At 46.3% G+C, this 26,394-nt stretch overlaps 1 protein-coding gene across 1 annotated transcript; it reads left to right on the forward strand.

Moving 5' to 3' along the window:
- Positions 1-2,510: 2,510 nt before the first annotated feature.
- Positions 2,511-19,083, forward strand: KPNA7 (karyopherin subunit alpha 7). The gene is made up of 10 exons (XM_033167900.1): positions 2,511-2,623; positions 3,131-3,256; positions 5,196-5,281; positions 7,279-7,547; positions 9,351-9,433; positions 12,262-12,525; positions 13,969-14,202; positions 15,331-15,513; positions 16,351-16,500; positions 18,787-19,083. Exons 1-10 carry the CDS (start codon positions 2,558-2,560, stop codon positions 18,871-18,873), a joined length of 1,548 nt encoding a protein of 515 aa, XP_033023791.1. The 5' UTR covers positions 2,511-2,557; the 3' UTR covers positions 18,874-19,083.
- Positions 19,084-26,394: the final 7,311 nt, after the last annotated feature.

A 26,394-nucleotide genomic window follows, 5' to 3' on the forward strand; every position in this document is an offset into this window, starting at 1 on the left:
TCAGGTGTGCAAGGAAGAGGGTTTGGTAATATATAGGAGGTCCTTCTGCATGAGTTCATAGTACGAATTCCTGACCAGTAGGACTCAGAAGTTTACATTAGTAAGTTTTTTTCTGTATGTGTACAAAGAGAGAGGTGGTTTTCTGTTATATGATTATATATTGTCTTTAACAGATGACAGTCAGTTTTTGTAAGCCTGAGTCAAGTGGAGACACAGGCTTTTGACATTGACACAGGCAAGTGTGATAGTTGGGTATGATTTGAGGGGCAGAGGACCATTTTTGGTTTATGCAACTGGAGAAAATTGGGTGACTTGGCTTTTTTATTCCACTTTCAAAGCAAAATTATTTGTAGTTTAGGCTGAATTAATGCAGAAAGGATGTTGCATAACCAAACAGGCCACTGGAGAAGACACCTAAGCATTTGCCATAATGTTTTGAACATCTTGCGCTGACATTTCAGCATCTAAAACATATGACTGAAGAACTATAGGGACATTTTGCCTGTTGAACACAAGTTTTCTTTTATTCAGATCATTGCACGTCGTGGAGACATTGTTAGGATAGACCATGAGTTTCTGGATTTAACTCTTTCAGTTGTTGTATTGCAGAGACTTCATATTTGGCATTTAGTTTTCTGTATTCTTCTATCTTCCTGTCATTTTTTGTTATAAGGTTCCTTTTTTCCAACCTTTCAGTTCTATTTTTTAAAAAAAAGAGTCCTGAAAATTCACCAGCGTTTTATTTATTATTTATTTCATAAATTGTATTCACCGCTTGATTGGAAAAATGAAAACAAAACCTCAAAGTGGTTTACAAAATCTAAAACAGGAAATTCAAGAAAAAACTTACAATCCTTCTTTAAAACATATGAAAGATAAAATGCTAAAACATATTAAAATTACCTTGACATTCTAAGCATCTGGGTAGGCTTGTGTAAACAGGAATTATTTTAGCAGGCGCCAAAAAGGGTATAGTGAAGACGTCTGCTTGATCTCATGAGGCAGGGAGTTCCAAAGTTTAGGTGCTGCTACATTAAATGATCATGTTCTTACAAATGCCAAATGAGTATTATATAGTGCCTGTAGTAGTGCCCAGTCTGATGATTTTAGCATTATTTTCTCCCAGTGTACACACTTTTGCATGCAATTCTCCCTAATGCAATGCCCAGCGGTCAGGAAAGGAAGGATCTGTCCTCCAGCTAACTTTTGCAGGACCTGAGTTGAGCCACTAAGGCTGTTTGGAAACAAAACAAAAGACATTTTTGGCAAGCGTTCCCAGAGAAATCTAATATTATATTTTTCAAGTTGTTGTAAGGCGTGGAGGGTAGGTAAGGAATATAACGATTGGTAATAATAACAGCACAAAATCTTTTTCATAAGATTTTATGGAAGCGTTTTTCATACTACAGTAAGATAAAAGAAGCTAATCTAAATTAAAAGCAAAAAGAGAGAGAAAGTAGGGTTGCAATATTTCAAAAAAATGAAAACCAGGACACCCCGAAAGTTGTTGTTTTGTCGAGCTTTTTGTAAACAAACCCCAAAATTATTGAGCTTTTATTTTACAAAAAAAAACCCAAACCTGCAATTGTTTAATTGACTTGCTTAAGATCCAGGACAAAGTGCCACCTTCTGGAAATTCTTCCCAGACGCCAATTCCGCCTTTGAAATCCCAGTGATGTAGGACAGCCCGAAAGAAAGAAAATGAATAGTCCTCTCTCAAGGGCAATTCCCTTGTCATGCACAGAAAGTGGTGGAGCTTCCCAGCTCTCACCTGAGAGCTTCCCTTTCTTCTCCCAGTCTCTCCCCCTGGGATGATGATGATGATGATGATGTTATTTATACCCCGTCCACCTGGCTAAGTTTCCCCAGCCACTCTGGGCGGCTCCCAGCAGAATATTAAAAGCACAATAAAACATCAAACATAAAAAACTTCCCTAAACAGGGCTGCCTTCAGATGTCTTCTAAAAGTCAGATAGTTGTTTATTTCCTTGACATCTGACAGGAGGGCGCCACCACCGAAAAGGCCCTCTGCCTGGTTCTCTGTAACCTCGCTTCTTGCAGTGAGGGAACCGCCAGAAGGCCCTCGGTGCTGGACCTCAGTGTCTGGGTTGGAGACGCTCCTTCAGGTATACAGGGCCGAGGCCATTTAGGGCTTTAAAGGTCAGCACCAACACTTTGAATTGTGCTCAGAAACGTACTGGGAGCCAGTGTAGGTCTTTCAAGACCAGTGTTATATGGTCTTGGTGGCCACTCCCAGTCTAGCTGCTGCATTCTGGATTAGTTGTAGTTTCCGGGTCACCTTGAAAGGTAGCTCCACATAGAGCGCATTGCATTAGGTCGTCTGTTCCCTGCCTCTCGCCCTGCCTTCCACCAAAATTTTGTGATGCTAGCACAAAATCAGATTTAATTCTGCCAGCTTGGGTTTGCTGGTGTGTGATTGAACCACACCCCAAAGCAGCAACGGTCTGGAAGCACCCAGAATGAAATCTGCCTCTGGTCCCTTAGGTGCCAGGCAGCCCCGTCGGCCACTGTGTGTCTCCTGAAGACAGTTGTGAAGATGCCACTCACCAGTGAGCAACAGAAGCGGATGGAGAAATTCAAAAACAGAGGCAAAAACCTTCTAGTAAGTATGGGGAATCATACCAGGACTGAGAAGCGAGTCTCTAGCTGGCCGGCTGATGGATTAGGAAGCAGCAGGGCATGTGCAGTAAGCATAGCTGTCAACTTTTCCCTTTTTAAAAAAAGGGAAATTCCCTTATTCCGAATAGGATTCCTCGCAAGAAAAGGGAAAAGTTGACAGCTATGAGTAAGGGGAGCAGAGCAGAAATGCAAACTTGTGCTTTGGACATGGAATTTGCAGACCAGGAATCTCCATATAATTGAGACAGTCGGAACTGCAACAAAATGTTGCAGCATAGTACTCGAGTTGGTGCCAGAATTACTGGCAGGGGCTTGAACCCCCCCCCCCTTCAAAAAAGTTGGAGGCCCCTCCCTAGATTAGACTGCTGAGATGAAGGCCCTACAGTGCCTACACCTGAGACTTGGCCCTGTCATCACAGCCACCCCAAGACTGTAACATTTACTTTTGGTTTGTTTGTTTTTAGCAATACTTGACTGTCTCCCTTTCTAGGAAATGCGAAGGCAAAGAGTGGAAACGGAAGTTGAACTTCGCAAGGCGAGGAAAGACCTGCAGATCTTGAAGCGAAGGAACATCAGTGTCGGCACAGAAGATGACCTCACACCAGAGAAGAATCAGGTATGCACACAGAAAAATGGAATTGTAGAGTTGGAAGGGACCCCAAGGATCATCTAGTCCAACCCCCTGAAATGCAGGGGTCTCAGCTAAAGCGTCCGTGACAGATGGCCATCCAACCTCTGCTTAAAAACCTCCAAGGAAGGAGAGTTTACCATCTCCCGATGGAGTCCGTTCCACTGTCAAACAGCTCTTACTGTCGGAAAGATTTTCTGTATGTTTAGTTGGAATCTTGTTTCTTGTCCCTTGAAGCCACTGGTGCGAGTCCTACCCTCCACAGCAGGAGAAAACAAGCTTGCTCCATCTTCCATGTGACAGCCCTTGAGATATTTGAAGACGGCTATCCTATCTCCTCTTGGCTGAGAGGAAGTATACTTTTGAGAGGAGTGGCTAACTTTCGGCGCTGCAGATATAGTTGGACTCAAACTCCCATCAGCCCCAGCCAGCATGGTCAAGGATGATGGGAGTCGTAGTCCAACACATCTGGACTGGAAGGCCTCTGGTTAGCCTACCTGCTCTATAGCAGCCGCCTTCAGAATTTCCAGGTGTGGCCCCCGACTTCAGTCCAAATAGGTAATTGGAGACCCACTACCATATATTTGTAGGGTGATGGGGCTGCTGCTGCAACCTACATTAATAATAATAATAATAATAATAATAATAATAATAATAATAATAATTTTATTATTTATACCCTGCCCATATGGCTGGTTTTACCCACCCACTTTAGATCAGGATGCAACCCAGTTGTTGTAGTCGTTCCTGGCCAGAGCAACCAAAATGATCAAGGGGGTGGTAAGGTAAAGGTAAAGGACCCCTGGGCAGTTAAGTCCAGTTAAAGGCAACTATGGGGTTGCAGCGCTCATCTTGCTTTCAGGCCATGGGAGCTGGCGTTTGTCCACAGGCAGCTTTCCGGCAAATGTGGCCAGCATGACTAAACCGCTTCTGGTGCAACGGGACACTGTGACAGAAACCAGAGTGCACAGAAACGCCATTTACCTTCCCGCCGGAGTGGTACCTATTTATCTACTTGCACTTTGACGTGCTTTCGAACTGCTAGGGTTGTCAGGAGCTGGGAGCAAACAACAGGAGCTCGCCCCGTTGCGGGGATTCGAACGGCCAACCTTATGATCAGCAAGCCCAAGAGGCTCAGTAGTTTAGACCACAGCACCACCTGCGTCCTGAAAGCAAGATGAGCACCGCAACCCCATAGTCTTTAGAAGTTTATGGAACCCATGCATGGCATGGGGGAAGTTGAATGAGGAGGTTTTTCTCCCCCTCGTAACTTTAGAATTGGTGAGCAATTGGAGGATTAAGAACGGATAAAAGATGGGACTTGTTCATGCAGATCACGGTTGAACTATGGAACTCGCTGCCGTAAAGTAGTGATCCTGTGATCAAGTATTGCTGGGTGGGGACCCCTCAGGCAGGGAGCAACAATTAGACCCCAAAATGGGAGCATGTTAAGGGGGCTGGCTGGTTGCCAGCATTTCCCAGCCCCTATAAATCTCCGAGTTAACAGGCAAGAGAACACGCCGTGTTTTAGACTTGCTGCTCTTCCGGAGGGGGAAGCCCCAGGAGCCGGCGCTCGGTCGCCGGGGAGCAGCAGCGCCGGCTGAGATGAACTACACAGTCCATCCCGCCAGTGCTGCTGTTCCAGCGGCGACCCGCCAAGCGAGTGCCGGCTCCTGGGGCTTCCCCATCCCAATCGCATGGGGCAGCCCCATAGCGGCACCGGCGGGCAGACCCTGGACAGGCCGTGGGGCAGAGCAGCTTTGCTCCGTGGCTTGCTCGGTCCGCCAGCAAGTGTCACCCCCCTCCCCTGGAACCCGGGACGTACCACACCCACTGCCCCCCCCCTCGCGACGCCCGTGGCCATTGGCAGTCTGGTCTTGTGGTCTCTGTCATGCCTGATTCATAATTCCCTTCTTCCCTAACCCAGGCTGCTCAAATTCCTTTGGAGGAAATGGTCGAGGCGCTGAAATCAGACGATCAACATCTTCATCTCAAGGCAACCATGTCCATCAGGTATGTGAAGGCAAAGCTGATTCCTCTAGCGCCGCCTTCCCCATTCCGGTGCCCTTTGGAATATTGTTGGGACTACACCTCCCGGCCAGCAAGGCATGATGGGAGTTGTGGTCCAGCAACATCTGGAGGGCCACAGGTGAGCTGCCTCTGTTTTAAGCTCTTCCCTAGTGCCTCTGCTGGGATGGCTAAGCCTTCTGAAATATCTTGGATGGCAAGGCAGGGCAAAGGTTTCCTTGCCACAGCTGCAGATCACCATCCTTGTACTGGGATCTGTTCTGCTACCCAGCAGAACCAAAGGAAGCTTACAGATGAGCTAAGATGTAATAAGGGAGAAATGGAAGGAAGGAGAAATCGCAAAGGAATGCTTCAAGATGACTTTAGCAGTTTGGAGAACTGGGCCCCAACTAACAAAATGAAAACAAAATAAAATTTTCTTTCCAGTAGCAACTTAGAGACCAACTAAGTTTGTTCTTGGTATGAGCTTTCGTGTGCATGCACACTTCTTCAGATACACTGAAACGGAAGTCACCAGATCCGTAAATATAGTGAGGGAGTGGGGAGGGGTATTACTCAGAAGGGTGGTGGGAATGGGTGATCAGCTGATAGGTGTGGAAAACCTGTTGACGACTCTTAAGGGCTGCAATTAGTCTTGCAGGGAAAGGCAAGGGGTGAGATGGCAAAAGATAATGAGATAAGAATCCAATGTCTTTGTTCAGACCAGGTTTCTCCATGGTTTTAAGTTTGGTGATTAGTTGCAATTCAGCCACTTCTCTTTCCAGTCTATTTCTGAAATTTCTTTGTATTAAGACAGCTACTTTGAGATCTTTTATAGAATGTCCTGGGAGATTGAAGTGTTCTCCTACTAGTTTCTCTGTCTTGTGATTCCTGATATCAGATTTATGCCCATAACAAAATGAATTTTGATAGAGACATCATACTGCTCTATTCTGCCTTGGAGTCCTGTGTCCAGTTCTGGGAGTGACAATTTGGGAAGGATGTTGACAAGCTACAGAGGAGGGTGATCAAGATGATCAAGGGTCTGGAAACCAAGCCTTAGGAGGAACAGCTGAGATAGTTGGGCATGTTTAGCCTAGATAGGAGGAGACTATATTTAAAGGCCCGTCACATGGAAGATGGAGCAAGCTTGTTTTATCCTGCTCTGGTGGGTAGGGCCTGGACCAATAGAATCACTGCATTTGAAGCCACCAATGTATATTGTTTCTGCAACAGCATGTGGCCACAGCTTGAAATCCTGTATATGTAGACTTTGTATTCACTGACCTTTGAATCTGTTGTGGTTCTACTGGCATTGCAAAATCAGGAGCAGTAGAAGTTAACTGGTAGTTCCCTGGTAGCTCTCTGGGCGAGCAACGAAGGTTTCTGACTCTGAGTGGTTTACCAATAGCTACAACTGAAAATAGCTACAACAGTACTTTGGCCACCTCATGAGAAGGGAAGACTCCCTGGAAAAGACTCTGATGTTGGGAAAGATGGAGGGCACAAGGAGAAGGGGACGACAGAGGATGAGATGGTTGGACAGTGTTCTCGAAGCTACTAACATGAGTTTGGCCAAACTGCGAGAGGCAGTGAAGGATAGGCGTGCCTGGCGTGCTCTGGTCCATGGGGTCACGAAGAGTCGGACACGACTGAACGACTGAACAACAACAACAACAACTGAAAAGCTTTCCTGTCTCTCCCTCCCGCCCCCCATTAAATTGCTATAAAAACAATGAAAGGGAAAACCAGAAATGGAATTTAGTGTGGAAGGATTGGTGGACTTCCTTTTGGTGCTGATTACAAATTACTGGGCTGAGCTTGTGTTGGCCTTTCAGAGGCACTCTTTTCAGCCAGCTACTATTTTGCTCACGGTTCTGGTTGCTGGATATTGGGACTTCAGGTTTGTTTGTTTTTTAAAAAAAGTGTGTCCTGCAAGGCTGAAGTCAGCCGACCTGTGCTAAATAGTTGATTAAGGCTGTCATCCATCTCCCCATCCACAGGAAACTACTCTCTCAACAGAAGAACCCTCCCATTGACCAAGTAGTTAAAGCTGGGGTCATTCCTAAACTCGTGGACTTTTTGTATCATCACGATGCTCCAAGTTTGCAACTGGAGGCTGCTTGGGCGCTCACTAACATCGCTTCTGGGACATCCGACCAGACCAAAGCCGTCGTGGAGGCCAATGCCGTGCAAGGCTTGATAGTCATCTTGTCTTCTCCAAAGATGCATATCTGTGAGCAGGCTGTGTGGGCCTTGGGGAACATAGCAGGTAAGTGGCGGTGCTTTTGGATTTCCAAGATGGCAGCCAATGAACCGCTGGGTCTTAGTCAGTGTGAGACAAACCATCAACATTTGGGGGAGCCAACAAGTAGCAGACCATCAACATGCCAGGCTAGTTCATTCATAAAAGCAGGCAATCCCAGTTCAAGGGGCACTTGCCCATGCTGGAACCCAGTTCACTTGTGACCCTCATATAACTGGTTCCCAATGCAGGGTGCCCAGAAGATTCTAGGATCCACACTCAATTTCACGTGGAGAATTCTTGGTCCATCCTGCCTGGTCAGCAGAAAACCTTACGGCTTTCCCAGGTGCACAGTGAAGTGAACTAGGGGAGGGTTGCGATTATTAATATTTATTCGATTTGTATACCGCAGGTTGCAGGGTGGTGGTTCACACCATAAAAATGCAAAATCAGAACACAAAATAAATAACACAATAAAAACAAACTAATAATGCCCCTTCCACAAACACATTTAAAAGGCCATAGAACGTCCCATATGGGAAAAAATTGTGTTGGAGCCTTATTTGCCCCTACGGGTTCCTACGGTTGCGTCTGGTAAGAAAACATGGAAGCAGAAAAGACACCTGAGGCTGCTGGCTTCAGAGAGAGAAAGATTTATTTTATCTGCATGCAGAGGCACTTGCGGAGTTCAGACATCCAAGCAAGTACAAAACTAGTCAATTTTCAGACAGTTCTTATAGACAGTTCTCTGGCTCTCCCCACCCCAGGAATCTTCCTCTTGTCCATATACGGAACATTTCCTGTTGTACATTTCCTGTTGTACATATAAGGCAAAAGGACATTTAGCCCTGAGTTGGTTCATGCGCACTCCAGCAAGGCCATCCTATCTGTGACCTACACAGTCAGTTCCTCTCTGTGCAAGGTCGACCTTCTACTGTTATCTCCAGACTCTTAGTCATAGCTTGCCAGAAAGAAGTGCAATGCAGATCAAAGTTCACAGCTTTACAGAGAGGTTTCATAAAGAAAAGCTTAAAGAGTTCTTTTATACTTCTGGACTAACAATACATTCAGGTAAATATATACAGGTTAGCTAATTAACCCCTTCAGTGTTTATTTAAAAACACTGGTAGCATTATGGTAAATAGGTTTTGATGGATGTAATAAGTTGGTAAAGGTAAAGGACCCCTGGATGGTTAAGTCCAGTCAAAGGGGACTATGGGGTTGCGGCGCTCATCTCACTTTCAGGCCAAGGGAGCCAGTGTTTCTGTCATGGGGATTTGAACCGCCAGCCTTCCGATCAAGCCCAGGAGGTCTCAGTGGTTTGGACCACAGTGCCACCCGCATCCCCCATGTGATAATGGATTGCTGAATGGTATAGTTCATGTGAAAAATGCAGGGATGTATGGTATGCAAATTGAACCACGGAAAGAAAAGAAGGGAAGTCATTGGTTTAAAGTTGTATAAATGAATATTTTGAAATGTCATTTAGAAAATTTAACTTTATATTATATTATATTATATTATATTATATTATATTATATTAATTAGAATGTCAATCCACCAAAGGCCTGGTTATAGAGAAATGTTTTCACCCTAAAGGTTTGCAGTGAAGGTGCCAGGTGAGCCTCCCTGGGGAGAACATTTGATGAAGCGGGGAGCCACCACGGAAAAGATGCATTGACTCTGGCACCACCTGCTGTTCCTCCTCTCTGTCCCATCAGCGCCAATGGAAACCAGCTGCCACGGATGGTTCAGGGAGAGATGACTGTGTTTTGCTGTTTTCACCCATCCGGAGAGTAACTACCATTCCCAATGCTTTATCCTATGTAGGTGATGGCCCCCTGTATAGAGATGTGCTGATCAACTTCAATGCAATCCCTCCGCTCCTGTCCTTGGTGACACCTTGCACTCCGGTATGTTTCTGCTTCCTCTTGGTTAGATAGATAGCTATGGCTCTCTGGAGAAGACCGGTTAATCCTTGGGTAGGCAAACTAAGGCCCGGGGGGCTGGATCCGGCCCAATCGCCTTCTCATTCCGGCCCACGGATGGTCCAGGAACCAGCGTGTTTTTACATGAGTAGAATGCGTGCTTTTATTTAAAATGCATCTCTGGGTTATTTGTGGGGCATAGGAATTCATTCATTTCCCCCCAAAAATATAGTCTGGCCCCCCACAAGGTCTGAGGGACAGTGGACCCGGCCCCCTGCTGAAAGTTTGCTGATCCCTGGTTAACACTTTTTTCCTCCTAAAAAGTAAGGGGAAATATCTGTGCGTCTTATGGAGCGAATGGTGGTCCCTGGAGCCGAATTGCCCAGGGGCCAAAAGAGGATTGTGCTTTTTATTTTACAAAGAGAAAAGGGGGTGTTGAAAGGACCCAGCTCAGCAGCTGATCAGCAAGAGATCGGGAGAGAGATAAGAGTCCCGGCTCCCTTTCAGCCCCGCCCTCTTGCCCAGGCCTCCATTGTTGAATGTGCTGCAGAGGGAGGTTGCTTGTTTCCCCAGTGACATGTGACTGGCTGATTAGATTATCAGTCTGGAAACTGTAGAAAAGGCTCCCTTTCCTTTAGAAGCTGCAGAAATGTGAGTTGAACCCCATAAAAACAGGGCTTTCCCTCTTTGCTTTTCCCCCTTTGCAAAAGGAGCTTTGCTTTTCCCCCTTTGCAAAAAAAAAAAGCTGCAAAACTTTTAGCTGATCCTCAAAAAACAAAAACAAAACCAAACCAGGGCCTTTCCCTTTGCAAAAAAGCTGCAAAACTTTTAGCTGATCCTCAAAAAACCAGGGTTTTTCCCTTTGCAAAAAAGCTGCAAAACTTTTAGTTGATCCTCAAAAAAGGGGCTTTTCCCTTTGCAAAAAAGGTGCAAAACTTTTAGTTGATCCTCAAAAAAGGGGCTTTTCCCTTTGCAAAAAAGGTGCAAAACTTTTAGCTGATCCTCAAAAAAACAGGGCTTTTCCCTTTGCAAAAAAGCTGCAAAACTTTTAGCTGATCCTCAAAAAAACAGGGCTTTTAGAGGAGGAAAACCAGATAAACATTTTTTTTCTTGTTTCCTCCTCTAAAAATGAGGTGCGCCCTATGGTCCGGTGCGCCCTATGGAGTGGGGAAAAATACAATAATCCCTTGACCTATGCAGCTGATGAATAGAAGAGGATAGGCTTGAATTAGTGGGAGAGACCTGATTGAAATCAACACACCGCACCCTTGACTTTGCAAATCATGCTCTCCCTCTTGAACGGAGAGGGGGAAATGCAGAAGAAAGGAGGGTCCTCTGCTAACTCTGTAATTCAAGAACTGGCTGGATACAGCCATTGGTAGCTAATGGGAATACAAGAGCTCAACATCTGGGTGCAAGACATTACAGTTTCTAGAACTATTGCCAGTAGGCCAGGGATGGGAAGCCTGTAATCCTCCAGATCCTGCTGGATTCCCACTTCTAGCAGCCCTAGCTATCTTGGCCAGCAGTCAGGGATGATGTGATCTGTAGTCCAACAACCTCTGGAACACCAGAGTTGAACTAATCCTTGTTCTAAGGCTTGTTCTATTCCTTGAGATCCAACGGGCACTCGCTGCCTGTACTTCTTGAAAAAAAACAAATGAGGACATTGTTTACAATCTCTTTTCCAGAGTGATGAGAAGGTTCTCATCTGTCGTGGATGCTTTCGTTGAGAGCGCTAGATTGCAGGGGGTTGGGCTAGATGACCCTTGGGGTCCCTTCCGACTCTACAATTCTACGATTCTATTATATAATTCTAATTATTCCAGATTTTAGTATTTGAGGTTGTATTGTATTGTTGGGAGCTGCCCAGAGTGGCTGGGGCAACCAAGTCAGATGGACGGCATAGAAATTTATTATTACTACAGTCGTACCTTGGCTCCCAAACGCCTCGGGAATCGACCGTTCCAGCTCCAGAACGATCGAAAACCAGAAGCGAGTGTTCCGGTTTTCGAACTTTTTCTGAAGCAAAAAGTCTGGAGCAGCTTCCGCGACTGTTTCTGGCGCACCTACGAAACCGGAAACCAATCGGAAGCCATGCCTTGGTTTCCGAACGTTTTGGAAGTCGAACTGACTTCTGGAATGGATTCCATTCGACTTCCAAAGTATGACCTTATTATTATTTGTGTGTTTAAATGGATATTTAGTACAAAATAAAATTAAAAATTCCTTCCAGTAGCACCTTAGAGACCAACTAAGTTTGTTCTTGGTATGAGCTTTCGTGTGCATGCACACTTCTTCAGAATATTTAGTAGTGTTTTTTTTTTTAATTAGCCTTTTGAAGCATATTTCTGTAAAGTTGGGCTGATCAAGATGAACAGGTGACAGCAAAGGCTGCCAAGGTTTTTAGCTGGGACAATCAGAATAAGATCCACTATTTGACTATTGATTCAAAACCCTAAAATGTATTTTATATAATTGACTTTTTATTTCTATTCTTTGTATATCGTATTGTTGTTTTATTGCTATGGCCGGTGGATGATGCAAATAAAGATTCATTCATTCATTCATTCATTCATTCATTCATTCATTCATATGTCTGTAAATTGCCTTGGGATGTACATGTGGAAGGCTATCTGTGAATGTAATAATTTTCCCGCCTCTACTCCAAAATTTAGGGGCTGGCTGTTCTCTGGAAGTGATGGATCTCTCAATAAGCATAGCTTAACCATTTCCCTAGAGTCTTTGGAAGTTCTGTTTCCACACTCTGGTTTCAGCCAATGGTTTCCTTGGACATGATTCTGGTTTTCCAGGTTGGGTTCCTGCGCAACATCACATGGACGCTGTCCAACCTCTGCAGAGGCAAGAACCCGTATCCTCCCATGGCAGCTGTGCAGCAGATTCTCCCCATGCTCATGAACCTTCTGCAGTATGACGACGAGGGCATCCTTGCGGACGTCAGCTGGGCTTTCTCTTACCTGACGGATGGCTCCAATGACCGCATCCATGTGGTGGTGGAAGCTGGGGTGCTGCCGCGGCTGGTGCAGCTCCTGGCCTACGCAGACCTGCCAATCCTGGTAAGTAAAGGTTAAAAAAAAAAGGTATGGTAAAGGACCCCTGGTTGGTTAAGTACGGTCAAAGGCGACGACGGGGTTGCGGCGCTCATCTCGCTTTCAGGCCAAAGGAGCCGGCCAGGGCCGGCGCGTCCATTAAGGCGAACTAGGCAATTGTCTAGGGTGCCAAAATGGAGGGGGCACTGGCCAGGCTTGGGGGGGCAGGGGGGCTAGCAGCAGCTTCTCCGCTGTAGCGGAGAGGTGCTGTTTGCCCCCTACACCACCACCCCACCTCCCGCTAAAGCAGGCTTTGGCGGGGGGCAGGCGGCGGGACGGGCGAGCAGCAGCTTCTCCGCTACAGTGGAGAAACTGCTGCTTGCCTCTCCACCACCCCCACCTCCCGCTAAAGCAGGCGGGGGGCGCCAGAAGGTGGTCTCGCCTAGGGCGCAAGAAAGCCTAGCACCGGTTCTGGAGCTGGTGTTTGTCCACAGACAGCTTTTCGGATCATGTGGCCAGCATGACTAAACCACTTCTGGCACAACGAGACACCGTGACGGAAACCAGAGCGCATGGGAACGCCGTTTACCTTCCCGCCACAGTGGTACTTATTTATCTACTTGCACTGGTATGCTTTCGAACTGCTAGGTTGGCAGAAGCTGGGACAGAGAAACAGGAGCTCACTCCGTCACAGGGATTCAAACCGCCGACCTTCCAATCAGCAAGCACAAGATGCTCAGTGGTTTAGACCACAGTGCCACCCGCATAAGAGGTGTTTAGGAAAAGCAGTGCCACATAGTCTTGCATGCTACTGCTAAATATATTTCTCCCTTTCCCTCGATGGCACAGGTCATCTGTTGGGATGGGCCAGAAATTCAGTTCAGTTCACATCCCAACAACACGGGAACAGAAACACAGCCTTGCTTCGGAACCTGCACTTAACAGAATTTTACAGTGCAGGTCTCTGGCCAAATAACGAGTGCAATAATGTAAATATTGGGGTATTAAGATGCAAATATTTCTGACAATAATGCATTGCAGTGTTTCTCAAGCCTGGGTCGCCAGCTGTTGCTGGGCTACAACTCCCATCATCCCTAGCTAGCAGGACCCAGTGGTCAGGGATGATGGGAGTTGTAGTCCAACAACAGCTGGTGACACAAGTTTGAGAAACGCTGCATTGTTTTGTATGCGTAACACACAAGATGTATTACATTGGGGGAAATGGCCTGCCAAAAGTATGTCAATCGGGAGAAATTAGCACTAAGATGTGGGTGAATTCTCTTTAAAAGAATTCACAAACCAGTGTGGAGAACCAGACTTCAAAGATTGGAAAATTGAGAGCCTGAGAGGAACTTGCATGCACAAATCCACCCATCATCCCCATATTTGTTGAGTTACGCTCAGAATACCGGCGGCGTCTCCAGCACCCCTGCTTAGTCTATACTTTTTCTGGATTTTGTTTTTTTAAAGACTCCAGCTCTCCGCACTCTGGGCAACGTAGTCACCGGCACAGACGCGCAGACACAGATGGCCATCGACGCCGGTGTGCTGTCTGTCTTGCCACACCTCCTGCACCACCCTAAGCCTTCCATACAGAAGGAGGCAGCCTGGGCTTTGAGCAACATTGCAGCAGGGCCCAGCAGTCAGATACAGCAGCTCATCACTTGTGGCCTCCTGCCTCCCCTGGTGGAACTGCTGGAGAAGGTAAAGTTTTGTCCTGGGTTCCCTGGCTCAGGCTGGGGAATGCTGCCAGTAATTGCTAAATGTTGGTGGAAGGGTGTGGTAAAGCAAGAGGCAAGACACAGCGATAACAGCAAGAACCTTTATTGAACTACATAACTGGGAAACAGGGGCAAAACAACTGCTTATACAGTGGTGCCCCGCTAGACGAATGCCTCGCTAGACGAAAAACTCGCTAGACGAACAGCATTCGTCTAGCGGAAGCTGCCCCACAAGACGAAAAAGTCAATGGGGCTGCTTCGCAAGACAAAAAAAATTTGTCTTTTTTTTTCGTTTAGCGAAAGCGCGGCTGTCATTGCCGCTTCGCTAGACGAAAAACCCGCTAGACGAAAATTTTCGCAGGACGAATTATTTTCGTCTAGCGGGGCACCACTGTACAGTGGTACCTCGGGTTACAAACACTTCAGGTTACAAACTCTGCTAACCCAGAAGTAGTTCAGGTAGGTAGCCGTGTTGGTCTGCCATAGTCAAAACAAAATAAAAAATTTAAAAAATCCTTCCAGTAGCACCTTAGAGACCAACTAAGTTTGTTCTTGGTATGAGCTTTCGTGTGCATGCACACTTCTTTAGATACCTGAAGATACTTCTGATCTAGAGGGCCAAAGTTTTCCAAATCTGATTAGGCAGTATATAAGTCTTGCTAAAGAAAAATAAATGCAAGTTTCGTATAAAGCAGAGCCAGTGTGGTGTAGTGGTTAAGAGCGGTAGACTCGTAATCTGGTGAACCGGGTTCGCGTCTCCACTCCTCCACATGCAGCTGCTGGGTGACCTTGGGCTAGTCACACTTCTCTGAAGTCTCTCAGCCCCACTCACCTCACAGAGTGTTTGTTGTGGGGGGAGGAAGGGAAAGGAGAATGTTAGCCGCTCTGAGACTCCTTCGGGTAGTGAAAAGCGGGATATCAAATCCAAACTCTTCTTCTTCTTCTATAGTGCCGTAAGTTGTTTTGCTTTCATTGGGGTGGGATAGGTGAGAGACCTGCTATCAGCTGTTGCATGCTGAGCACTGTTCACTGTTAAATTACTAGAACCGGCCGATCTGCAGCCGTCTTGTACTCACTTGCCTGCCCATCCTTCCCCACCTTCAACAAACAGGGAGACATCAAAGCTCAAAGGGAAGCTGTGTGGGCGGTTTCCAACTTCACCACTGGAGGGACGGTGCAGCAAGTGGAGGAGATGGTCCAGGCGGGGGTCCTTAAACCTCTGCTGAACTTGTTGGCTATCAAAGATTCCAAAATTATCCTCGTCGTCTTGGACAGCATCTCCAGTTTCTTCCTGGTAAGTGTGTGTGTTTTCTCGCTGCTTCTCTGGTAGGCTTCCTGGGAGAACTGATACTGGGGGGGCGGGGTGGGGGGGAGACGGACGGATGTCTGGAGCAGGTCAGCAATAACTCACAGGGTGTCCGTGAAGTTAACTCTTTATTCAAAGAAACAAAACAGCTCGGGCCTAGTGAGCACAGCAACTCTTCCCAGTAGTACCTCTCGCCCCAGTGAGGCAAGGTCTCCATGTTCCCACACCTCTCTAAATCTACTTCTCTGGTTTCCCCTCAAGCAATCTGTTGCTTCTTCATCTTGCCTGTCTCTGCTTAGCTTTCATCTTACCTCTTCAGGTTCTAGGAGACCGGGGGGCGGGGGGAGTCCTCAACCTGACTCATCTCTTTCTCTCAGCCTCCCTCCTCTCCTGCTTCTGCCTCTCATTCTGGACTGCTCTCTGCCACAGACTCTCCCTGCTCACCAAGCCCTGTTACCTCTTCAGCTTCCAACACCTCCTCTTCCCAGGCTTCTCCCTCTGACCACACCTCATTGTCCCACCTCGCCTCCTCTGGCTCTGAGCCTCCTTCCCTTGAGGGTTCACCAGTTGGTTCCTCCGCATCCAACCGGTCCAGAACAACTGAGCAGCGTTCTAACCTGGAACCGATGCTGTTGCAGGAAAGACACTTTTCCCTCTTTGGCGCAGGGTTGCAGGCAGCTCAGAAGTAGAGAATCTGCCCTGCCTCCAAGTTCATCCCCTCGCATCTCCTGGCAGGGCTTTCCACCTGGAAAAATAGGGGGTCTGCTGCCAATCGGTGTAGACGATACTGAACTAGATGGACCCTGCATTGTATCCCAAAATTAGGCTGCTGAGAAGCTGGGTGCAACGCAGAAGCTGTGCCTTTTGGTGGAAGAGCTTGGGGGCCTGGAGAAGATCGAAGCCCTCCAGACTCACGAGAACACCTTTGTCTACCGAGCTGCCCTGGGCCTCATAGAGAAATATTTTCCCGACAATGTAAGTAGCTGCTGGCGTTGGTCTCCCTGCACATTTTGGAAGGTCTAGCATCTGAGCAGAGAGAGTTAAGGGCACTGCAACTGGGTAATTCCTACCTCCGCCCTAAATATTTTATTTACATAGCAAAGCCCCCCAAAAACATTACAGTGAACACTCGGGTTGCGAATGTGCGGCTGCATCTGCACACACGTGTGATGCAATTCGGCTCTTCTGCGCATGCGCAAAGCGCAACTTAGCACTTCTGCGCATGCACGAGCGGCGAAACACGGAAGTAACCCGCTCACTTACTTCCGGGTTCGGCGTAGTGTGCAACCCGAGATTGTGCAACCTGAAGCGGCCGTAACCCGTGGTATGACTGTACAGTGGTACCTCTGGATGCGAACGGGATCCGTTCCGGAGCCCCGTTTGCATCATGAGCAGTCCGCATTGCGACGCAATTCGGCGCTTCTGTGCATGCGCGTGACGTCATTTGATGCGTCTGCGCATGCATGAACCACTTAACCCGGAAGTAATCCGTTCCGGTACTTCCGGGTTTGGCGGGTTTGTAACCCATGTCAAACACAACCTGCAGCGTCTGTAACACGAGGTACGACTGTATACAAAAGGAAAGGGAGAAATTAGCGAAAACTAGAGATATCAGAATTCCATAATCTTACTCCCTTCCATCCTAGGCATGTCATAATGGAGTGAATCGGGAACAGTTGGGCAGTTTTTTAATGCTGCTTTTCCCCAATAAAATGCAGTAATAGTAATAGTAATAGTAATAGTAATAGTAATAATAATAATAATAATAATAATAATAATAATAATAATAATAATATTTTATTTGTACCCCGGCTGGAGCCAGGCTCAGGACAACTAACATCATAAAGCCTTGTCTTTACATGCCAATATGGCTGGGGTAGTGCAAGAGGTTGCCAGTGCAGAGGAAAAAGTGAGCCTTGCTTTTCACAATGGAACTGTGACATTTTTCTCTCCCTCCTTTTGTTAGAGCCTGTCACCAAGAACTTGGCACAAAACAGGCTTGCAGCTCCATAGCAGAACTCGGTTACAGAACTTCTTTTTGTTCTAAATGCAAACTTGCATACGTTTTCCTGTAGGCTCTATTAAAAAGTCCCTCAGTTAACGGGACAGCAGGATTTCAAGGAGCCCCCTTGAAGCTGACGTTTCTAAGTTTGAAGAATAGTCCCCACCCACGAGAGAAGGCGTTGGCCTCTTCACAGTCCTGCCTTGACAAAATACAGATATCCGCAAACCAAAGTCCACCTCTTGCTTCAAAACGATTGTTTAAATGCGTGCACTAGAGACAGCCAGCCATTGACAACCGGCACAATTCACTGGCTAAGATTTCTTCAGTTGGGTGACGTCAGGGGAAGGGGTTGCAGGGCAACAGGAGAGCATCTGCTTGGCCTGCAGAAGGTTTTTCTGGGTTCAATCCCAAATGGCATCTCCAGGTAGGACTAGGAAAGATTCCTCGCCGGCAATCTTGGATAAATGCTGCCAGCCAGTGTTGACAGAACTAAAGTACCGGCAGATGGATCAGAGTTTTGACTATCTGGGGCAGCGTAAGACAGCATTCCTGCAAACTACAGAATAGTTCTCTCTAGACTGGTGACTGGGAGTGGCCGTCGGGACCACATAACACCGGTCCTGATAGACCTACATTGGCTCCCAGTACGTTTCCGAGCACAATTCAAAGTGTTGGTGCTGACCTTTAAAGCCCTAAACGGCCTCAGTCCAGTATACCTGAAGGAGCGTCTCCACCCCCATCATTCAGCCCGGACACTGAGATCCAGTGCCGAGGGCCTTCTGTCGGTTCCCTCACCGTGAGAAGCAAAGCTACAGGGAACCAGGCAGAGGGCCTTCTCGGTAGTGGCGCCCGCCCTGTGGAACGCCCTCCCATCAGAAGTCAAGGGAATAAACAACTACCTGACATTCAGAAAATACCTGAAGGCAGCCCTGTTTAGGGAAGTTTTTAAACTGTGATATTTTAAATGTATTTTAATGTTTGGTGGAAGCCGCCCAGAGTGGCTGGGGAGACCCAGCCAGATGGGCGGGGTACAAATAAATTATTATTATTATTATTATTATTATTCCCCCAGATTCCTGGGTAGTGTATTTCTGTGACGACTGCTAGAGAATTACTAGGTAGCATAAGAAACTGGGATTCTTGGAATGGGGGACTTGGCAGTTGCAGAATCTATTGCAGGTTTGAAGAGGCCACGCAGTTCAATGATTGTCCCCTCTTCTCTTTCTCCTCCACCTCCACCTCTTCTTCATCATCAGCAAAGTGAAAACTCGGTTTCGGAAACAGGAGAAGGAACAGCACCTTCACCTTTCTTGACTGATATGCAAGACTGCTTTAAATTCTGACTGGGAGGCCAGCCCACAACGCACTTTCTTGACTTGCTGAAAGGCACCACGTTTCACTCGGCTATTTAAAAGCACTACCAGGGGAAAGGGGTTCATTTGTAATGAATAAATATTGCTTTTGTAATGAATGAATAATGTAAAAATAAATCCTGCATTTGTACAAATCTGCATCTCAGGCCAGCTCTTTCAGGGAGAGTAGTCTCAGATTTGTCTGCTGCATTTTTAATTGCAAAAAATAAAATGAAAATCAATACGGAAACCAGAATTGTTGTACCAGGTCGGCAGAGCACTCTAGTTCACTTTAACTGTGCAAAACTAAATTTCTGGTCTGCACTTGAAACTCTTGTGCAGAATACTGACATTCTCCAGGTTGCATGTCTTTCCCCTGCGCAACAAGCAGAAAACAGATCTCCGCAACCCATCTCTCAACCTCTTCCTCAAAGCTTGTTTGTTTCCTGCAAAACACCTGCTTACGCAAGGGACGAGTGGCCAAACCACTTGTGAAAGATGTGGCACTTGTTCAACAATTCTCATCTCTGCTGTAGCAAGAATCCCAAAACAAGTAGCAGGCTTCTGTCGAATGTTTGCTCCACACGCCCAATATGGTTTAACAATATTCAGTATACAGGAAAAAGGGGGGGGGGGGACAATGCACAGTGAGATCACAACACAGAGCAGCAAAATACAGGACAGTCATTATCTTATCATTGTAGCCTGATATTCTGAGGGAACTGGGTGATTGTTGTGGTTTATCCACAGAAGAAATAGGAACATACCAAATTGCCAAATATATATATATATTTATTGTGTGCTTGCTTTGTCTTCTGGCTCCCTTTATGTGAATGTGTTTCTAACAGGGCTGCTTGCAAAACCTTTGCATACCAGAATTCTGTTATTAATAGCAATAATTGTTAGCTCTTTTATTTTGCAAACAAAATAATAATAATAAGGGTGCTTAAATGAAATGTATTCCAAAATTTCGCAACCTTCTTTTAAAAGTAACTTCAATGAACCGGTTAGCCGACCCACTGAATGAAATGTGTGCTTTAAAAAAAGAGGCAAGCTCAAAGGAGCATCGGCTTGCAGATATAGATTCCCAGCTCACCCTGGTGTTTACTACCATTAGCAACAAACCGGACCTTGAGGGGAATAGCTGAGTTTCGCTTTACAACATCACGGGACAGGCTGCTCTTTGAGGGTGTTTCCCAGGCCTCAGGTTGCTACTGAAGCTACCTGTGGCCGTCTTACCAGTGTCCTGGCCATCCCTCATAGAATCATAGAATCATAGAGTTGGAAGAGACCCCAAGGGCCATCCAGTCCAACCCCCTGCCAAGCAGGAAACACCATCAAAGCATTCCTGACAGATGGCTGTCAAGCCTCTGCTTAAAGACCTCCAAAGAAGGAGACTCCACCACACTCCTTGGTAGCAAATTCCACTGCCGAACAGCTCTCACTGTCAGGAAGTTCTTCCTAATGTTTAGGTGGAATCTTCTTTCTTGTAGTTTGAATCCATTGCCCCGTGCCCGCTTCTCTGGAGCAGCAGAAAACAACCTTTCTCCCTCCTCTATATGACATCCTTTGATATATTTGAACATGACTATCATATCACCCCTTAACCTTCTCTTCTCCAGGCTAAACATACCCAACTCCCTAAGCCGTTCCTCATAAGGCATCATTTCCAGGCCTTTGACCATTTTGGTTGCCCTCCTCTGGACACGTTCCAGCTTGTCAGTATCCTTCTTGAACTGTGGTGCCCAGAACTGGACACAGTATTCGAGGTGAGGTCTGACCAGAGCAGAATATAGTGGTACTGTTACCTCCCTTGATCTAGACGCTATACTCCTATTGATGCAGCCCAGAATTGCATTGGCTTTTTTAGCTGCTGCTAAAGAAGTATTTGTGGCTGGTCTCTGGGGAAGACCAGTGCTGCGATCATGTATTGTTTGTTTGTAGGCTTCCCGTAATGGGAATCTGGCTGATGTCTCTGAGAACAGTATTATAATAGTAGTTGTAGTTCCGTCGTTCAGTCGTGTCCGACTAGTAGTAATAATAATTGTTATTTATATCCCACCCTCCCCGGCCAGAACTGGGCTCAGGGCGGCTAACATCAAAATATATAATAGAGTGGAACCCCGGGTTACGCACGCAATCCGTTCCGGGTCGCCGTGCGTAACGCGGGCATGCGTAACTCGAACGCACGTAAAAAATAAAAAACCCAAAAAACCGGAAGCCGCGCGATTTGAGCGCTTCTGTGCATGCGCGAAGTGCGCAGAAGCGTTCTGCACATCCGGCGGTCCCGGCGCGCTCCGGAAAACACTTCCGGGATGCAGGAGTGCATATCCTGAACGTACGCAACACGGAGCGTACGCAACACGAGGTATGACTGTACATTAAGACATAAAATTCAGCAATCGACTGAAATACAGCTTAAAATCGGATTAAAATCAAAATAAGATCAGATGGCTACCTGCAAATTATAACTATAGGGGTTGGGAACCTTAAGTACTCACCAGGATAGTGGACTAGATAGGTCATTGGCCTGATCTAGCAGGCCTTGTCTTATACAGTGGTATCTCAGGTTACATACGCTTCAGGTTACAGATGCTTCAGGTTGCAGACTCCGCTAACCCAGAAATAACGCTTCAGGTTAAGAACTTTGCTTCAGGATAAGAACAGAAATTGTGCTCTGGCGGCGCAATGGCAGCGGGAGGCCCCATCAGCTAAAGTGGTGCTTCAGGTTAAGAACAGTTTCAGTTTAAGAATGGACCTCCAGAACGAATTAAGTTCTTAACCCGAGGTACTACTGCATTCTTATTGGCCTCTTTCCAAAACAATATATGAACCGAAACGCAACTACCCTTCGAAATCTGGACTTACCCAAAGGTTGCGATGCAATTCCCCGGCCAAACGATGTGTGCACTAGTATGTGTGCGTTAGAGGAAAATGTGCGTGTAAATGCATATATTAGCGAACGTTACATACAAAATTACATTACATTAGGGTTATGCTGTACAAAAGCATGCCTCTTAGACAAAATTGCATACCCAAAAAAATGTGTATACTGTATTAGGGTAAATTCACTCTAAAACGCTGGCAAATGTTCAAGAGCACTTTTTCAAAAATTGCAATCTGGTATGGAAATTTGCAGAACTGAATTTACGATTGAAAAAAATGAGAAACGGAGATTGACAGGCTGGCTCATCCCTTGTCATCCTGACCATATTCCTGGTTCCGGGTTTACTATTCCAACTCATAGCTAACAGCCAAGTAGGGTGAAGGGAGCCAGTGGGGAAAATTAGCTGAGTGTGGCAAGCAGGCTTCTTCCCAGACCAGATGATGTGTAACGCCTCTCCTTTGTGAAATGGGAAGTCTTGCAATTGTGGTCGACACACGGAAACCTGAATTCTCACCTCCTGTGCAAAGAAGAACTTGCAAAGACTCCACTCCTAGTCCTTTTTGCAAGACTGCATCGTGAAATCATTTAGCCACTTTAGGGTCGCAGCCAAATCATGCGTTTTAAGCATTCTCATACCATGGGAACAGTCATGGCTCCCCCCCTCAAAAAAAATCCTGGGAATTATAGGTTGTTCGGGGTGCTGGGAATTGTAGCTCTACGAAGGAGTCTCAGCACCCTACACTAGGATTCGCAGGACTCTTCGGAGGAACTCATTATTGTTGAATGATTTAAGAGGGCTTCACATGTGTGGTGTGGATGTCACTGTGGGGCAGGGGCAGGGGAGAAATTCCATTCAGTTTGCATTTGAAGGCAAACCCACCAAATCTGCACCACCTGAAATGCAAAAATTGAAACACAGCGATCCTTCAAAATTCACCCTAATGTGAATTTTGCAAAGCCGTTTTCCAGCCAATAAGTATGTACAGAAATGCATATGTATAGAAATGCATTTGCTGCCAAGGAGTGTGGTGGAGTCTCCTTCTTTGGAGGTCTTTAAGCAGAGGCTTGACAGCCATCTGTCAGGAATGCTTTGATGGTGTTTCCTGCTTGGCAGGGGGTTGGACTGGATGGCCCTTGTGGTCCTTTCCAACTCTATGATTCTATGTGCTAGAGCATGGGTAGGCAAACTAAGACCTGGGGGGCTGGATCCAGCCCATTTGCCCTCTAAATCCGGCCTGCAGACAGTCTGGGAATCAGCGTGTTTTTACATGAGTAGAATGTGTCCTTTTATTTCAAATGCATCTCTGGGATATTTGTGGGGCATAAGAATTCGTTCATTTCCCCCCAAAAAATATAGTCCTGCCCCCTACAAGGTCTGAGGGACAGTGGACCAGCCCCCTGCTGAAAAAGTTTGCTGACCCCTGTGCTAGAGGAATGCATGGACATAGGTTCATATACAAGTAAAAGTAACATACAAAAGTATGTTGTGTTAGTGGGAATCGATTTGGAAAAATGTGTGTATCAGGCAAAATTCAAGGTGTTGGTGCTGACCATTAAAGCCCTAAATGGCCTCGGTCCAGTATACCTGAAGGAGCGTCTCCACCCCAATCATTCTGCCCAGACGCTGAGATCCAGCGCTGAGGGCTTTCTGGCGGTTCCCTCACTGCGAGAAGCCAAGTTACAGGGAACCAGGCAGAGGGCCTTCTCGGTAGTGGCGCCCGCCCTGTGGAACGCCCTCCCACCAGATGTCAAAGAGAAAACAAACTACCGTATTTTTTGCTCCATAAGACGCACTTTTTTCCTCCTGAAAAGTAAGGGGAAATGTCTGTGCGTCTTATGGAGCGAATGCATGGTCCCTGGAGCCAAATTGCCCAGGGAGGAAAGGCAGATCCTGCTTTTTCTGTTTTAGAAAGAGCTAAAGGCTAACAAGAGGGAAAGAGAGTGTTGAAAAGAACCCGCTCAACAGCTGATTGCAGGAGATCGGGAGGGAGATAAGGGAGATAGCTCCCTTCCTGCCCCACCCAGGCCCCTTGCACAGTAGGATCCTGGGAAATTGAGGATCCTGGGAAATTGAGTTTTTCAGCCATTTGGGGCTGTTACTTTTCCTCTTGCTTTCTATTACTTGCTGATGCTTACTGGTTTGCTTTCTTCTTGCTTCCTATTACCTACTGGTGCTTACTGGTTTGTACTGGTTTGCTTTCCTCTTGCTTTGTATTACTTGCTGGTGCTTACTGGTCTGTACTGGTTTGTACTGGTGCTTACTGGTTTGTACTGGTTTGTGTTCCTCTTGCTTCCTATTGCTTGCTGGTGCGTACTGGTTTGTACTGGTGCTTACTGGTCTGTACTGGTTTGTACTGGTGCTTACTGGTTTATACTGGTTTGTGTTCCTCTTGCTTCCTATTGCTTGCTGGTGCGTACTGGTTTCTACTGGTGCTTACTGGTCTGTACTGGTTTGTACTGGTGCTTACTGGTTTGTACTGGTTTGTGTTCCTCTTGCTTCCTATTGCTTGCTGGTGCGTACTGGTTTCTACTGGTGCTTACTGGTCTGTACTGGTTTGTACTGGTGCTTACTGGTTTATACTGGTTCCTGTTCCTCTTGCTTCCTATTGCTTGCTGGTGCGTACTGGTTTGTACTGGTGCTTACTGGTTTGTACTGGTTTGCTTTCCTCTTGCTTCCTATTACTTGCTGGTGCGTACTGGCTTCTACTGGTGCTTACTGGTCTGTAGTGGTGCTTACTGTTTTGTAAGCAATGCTTTTCCCCCTTTGCAAAAGCTGCACAAATCTGAACTGATCCTTTGCAAAAAAAAAAGCTGTAAAACTTTGAGCTGATTCTCAAAAAAAAAAAACCATGGGTTTTAGAGGAGGAAAACCAGAAAAATATTTTTTCCCTTGTTTCCTCCTCTAAAAATGAGGTGTGCCCAATGGTCCGAAGCGTCCTATGGAGCGAAAAATACGGTACCAGATTTTTAGGAGACATCTGAAAGCAGCCCTTTTTAGGGAAGCTTTTAATGTTTAATAGATTATTGTATTTTAACATTCTGTTGGAAGCTGCCCAGAGTGGCCGGGGAAACCCAGCCAGATGGGCGGGGTATAAATAAATAAATAAATAAATATTAAATTGCGTACAAAGATGTGTCCATTAGCAGAAGTTTGCACTGAAATGCTGGTGAATTTTCACGAGGACCTTAAAAATAAACAAAATTGCAAACTGATGTGGAAATACGGAGAACTAAAGTTAAGACTGGGAAAATGAGAAACTGAGAGAACCTGAGATTGGCGTGTTCTCTTCTCCCATTCATGGCTCCCCATCCATGGTTTATAGGTGGGGCAAAGCACAGTGGCAGTGAGGGGTCATATCCTCTGCCTGCCTAAATTAGCCCAAATGATGCACCGCAGAGCTAAAGCCACCTCTGAACCATCACAACCACCCCTCAAAGCTGCTTTTCAGGTTATGCCGAGATTCCTCCCTGCCTTCCACTCATTTTCTTGTCATCTCACTGGCTAATTATATTTTAATCACCTTGTTCCCCCCAAAAAAACACCTGGAGGGCATTTTACTCCAACGTAGTCACCATGAGGAACTGCACACGAGTTTGCCAGGTCCAAATTTCCCAACTGGGTTGCAGAACGCCATAAATATTGTTGGCGCAATCCTTGGACCAGCCATCCCTGGTGGGATGTTTTGGACTCCGGCTCCCATCAACCCTGTCCATTGGGCATGCTAGCAGAGGCTGATGGGAGTTGGAGTCTACAACATTGGGAAGGCACAAGGCTGGGTAGAGCTGCCTTTATGGATGTGATGGTGCGTGTGTTTGTGGGTGGGGGAGAGGCTGGAGTCCAGGAGTTATGTCTGCTCACAGTGCATTTGTGAGGTAGCTAAAAGCCCCTGTCTGAGCTCTTGTGCAAGCAATAATTAAACAGGTGAAGCTGTCAGCCTTGATCCATCCTCGGAAAGGCTTCAGATGGAACAGTGGGAATGTATGTGGACTAAAGGGTTAAAATTTACATTGTGTTATGACAGAGGTAGGCAACCTAAGGCCCGGGGGCCGGATGTGGCCCAATCGCCTTCTCAATCCGGCCCGTGGACGGTCCGGGAATCATGAGTAGAATGTTTCCTTTTATTTAAAATGCATCTCTGGGTTATTTGTGGGGCAATTCGTTCATTTTTTATTTTATTTTTCAAAATATAGTCTTGCCCACCACATGGTCAGAGGGACGGTGGACCGGCCCACGGCTGAAAAAGGTTGCTGACCCCTGTGTTATGATCTAATTTTCTCCTCTTTTTTGTCCCCCCCCCCTTTCCTCTTTTCTTTCCTCCAGTTTCTTTTTTAGGTTAGATTTTAAAAGCATTTTAAAATGCTGGGAAACCCAGCCTGATGGACGGGGTATAAATAAAAATTGTTGTTGTTGTTGTTGTTGATGATGATGATGATGATAACAATAATATTCTGGTCTATCTATTATAAAAAGAGACTTGGTATTGGGTATAAACTTTTCCATATCTTTTGATAGGTATAAATAAAAAATTAAATGTCTCGTCCTCAGAAAGGCTTCACCTGTTGGATTTCTAACTGCAGTTGTTTGACACGGAGGGCTGGGGGAGGCAGCTATCATAAATGCAATC

Source organism: Lacerta agilis, chromosome 13 (assembly GCF_009819535.1).
Source record: "Lacerta agilis isolate rLacAgi1 chromosome 13, rLacAgi1.pri, whole genome shotgun sequence".
Lineage (NCBI taxonomy): Eukaryota > Metazoa > Chordata > Lepidosauria > Squamata > Lacertidae > Lacerta > Lacerta agilis.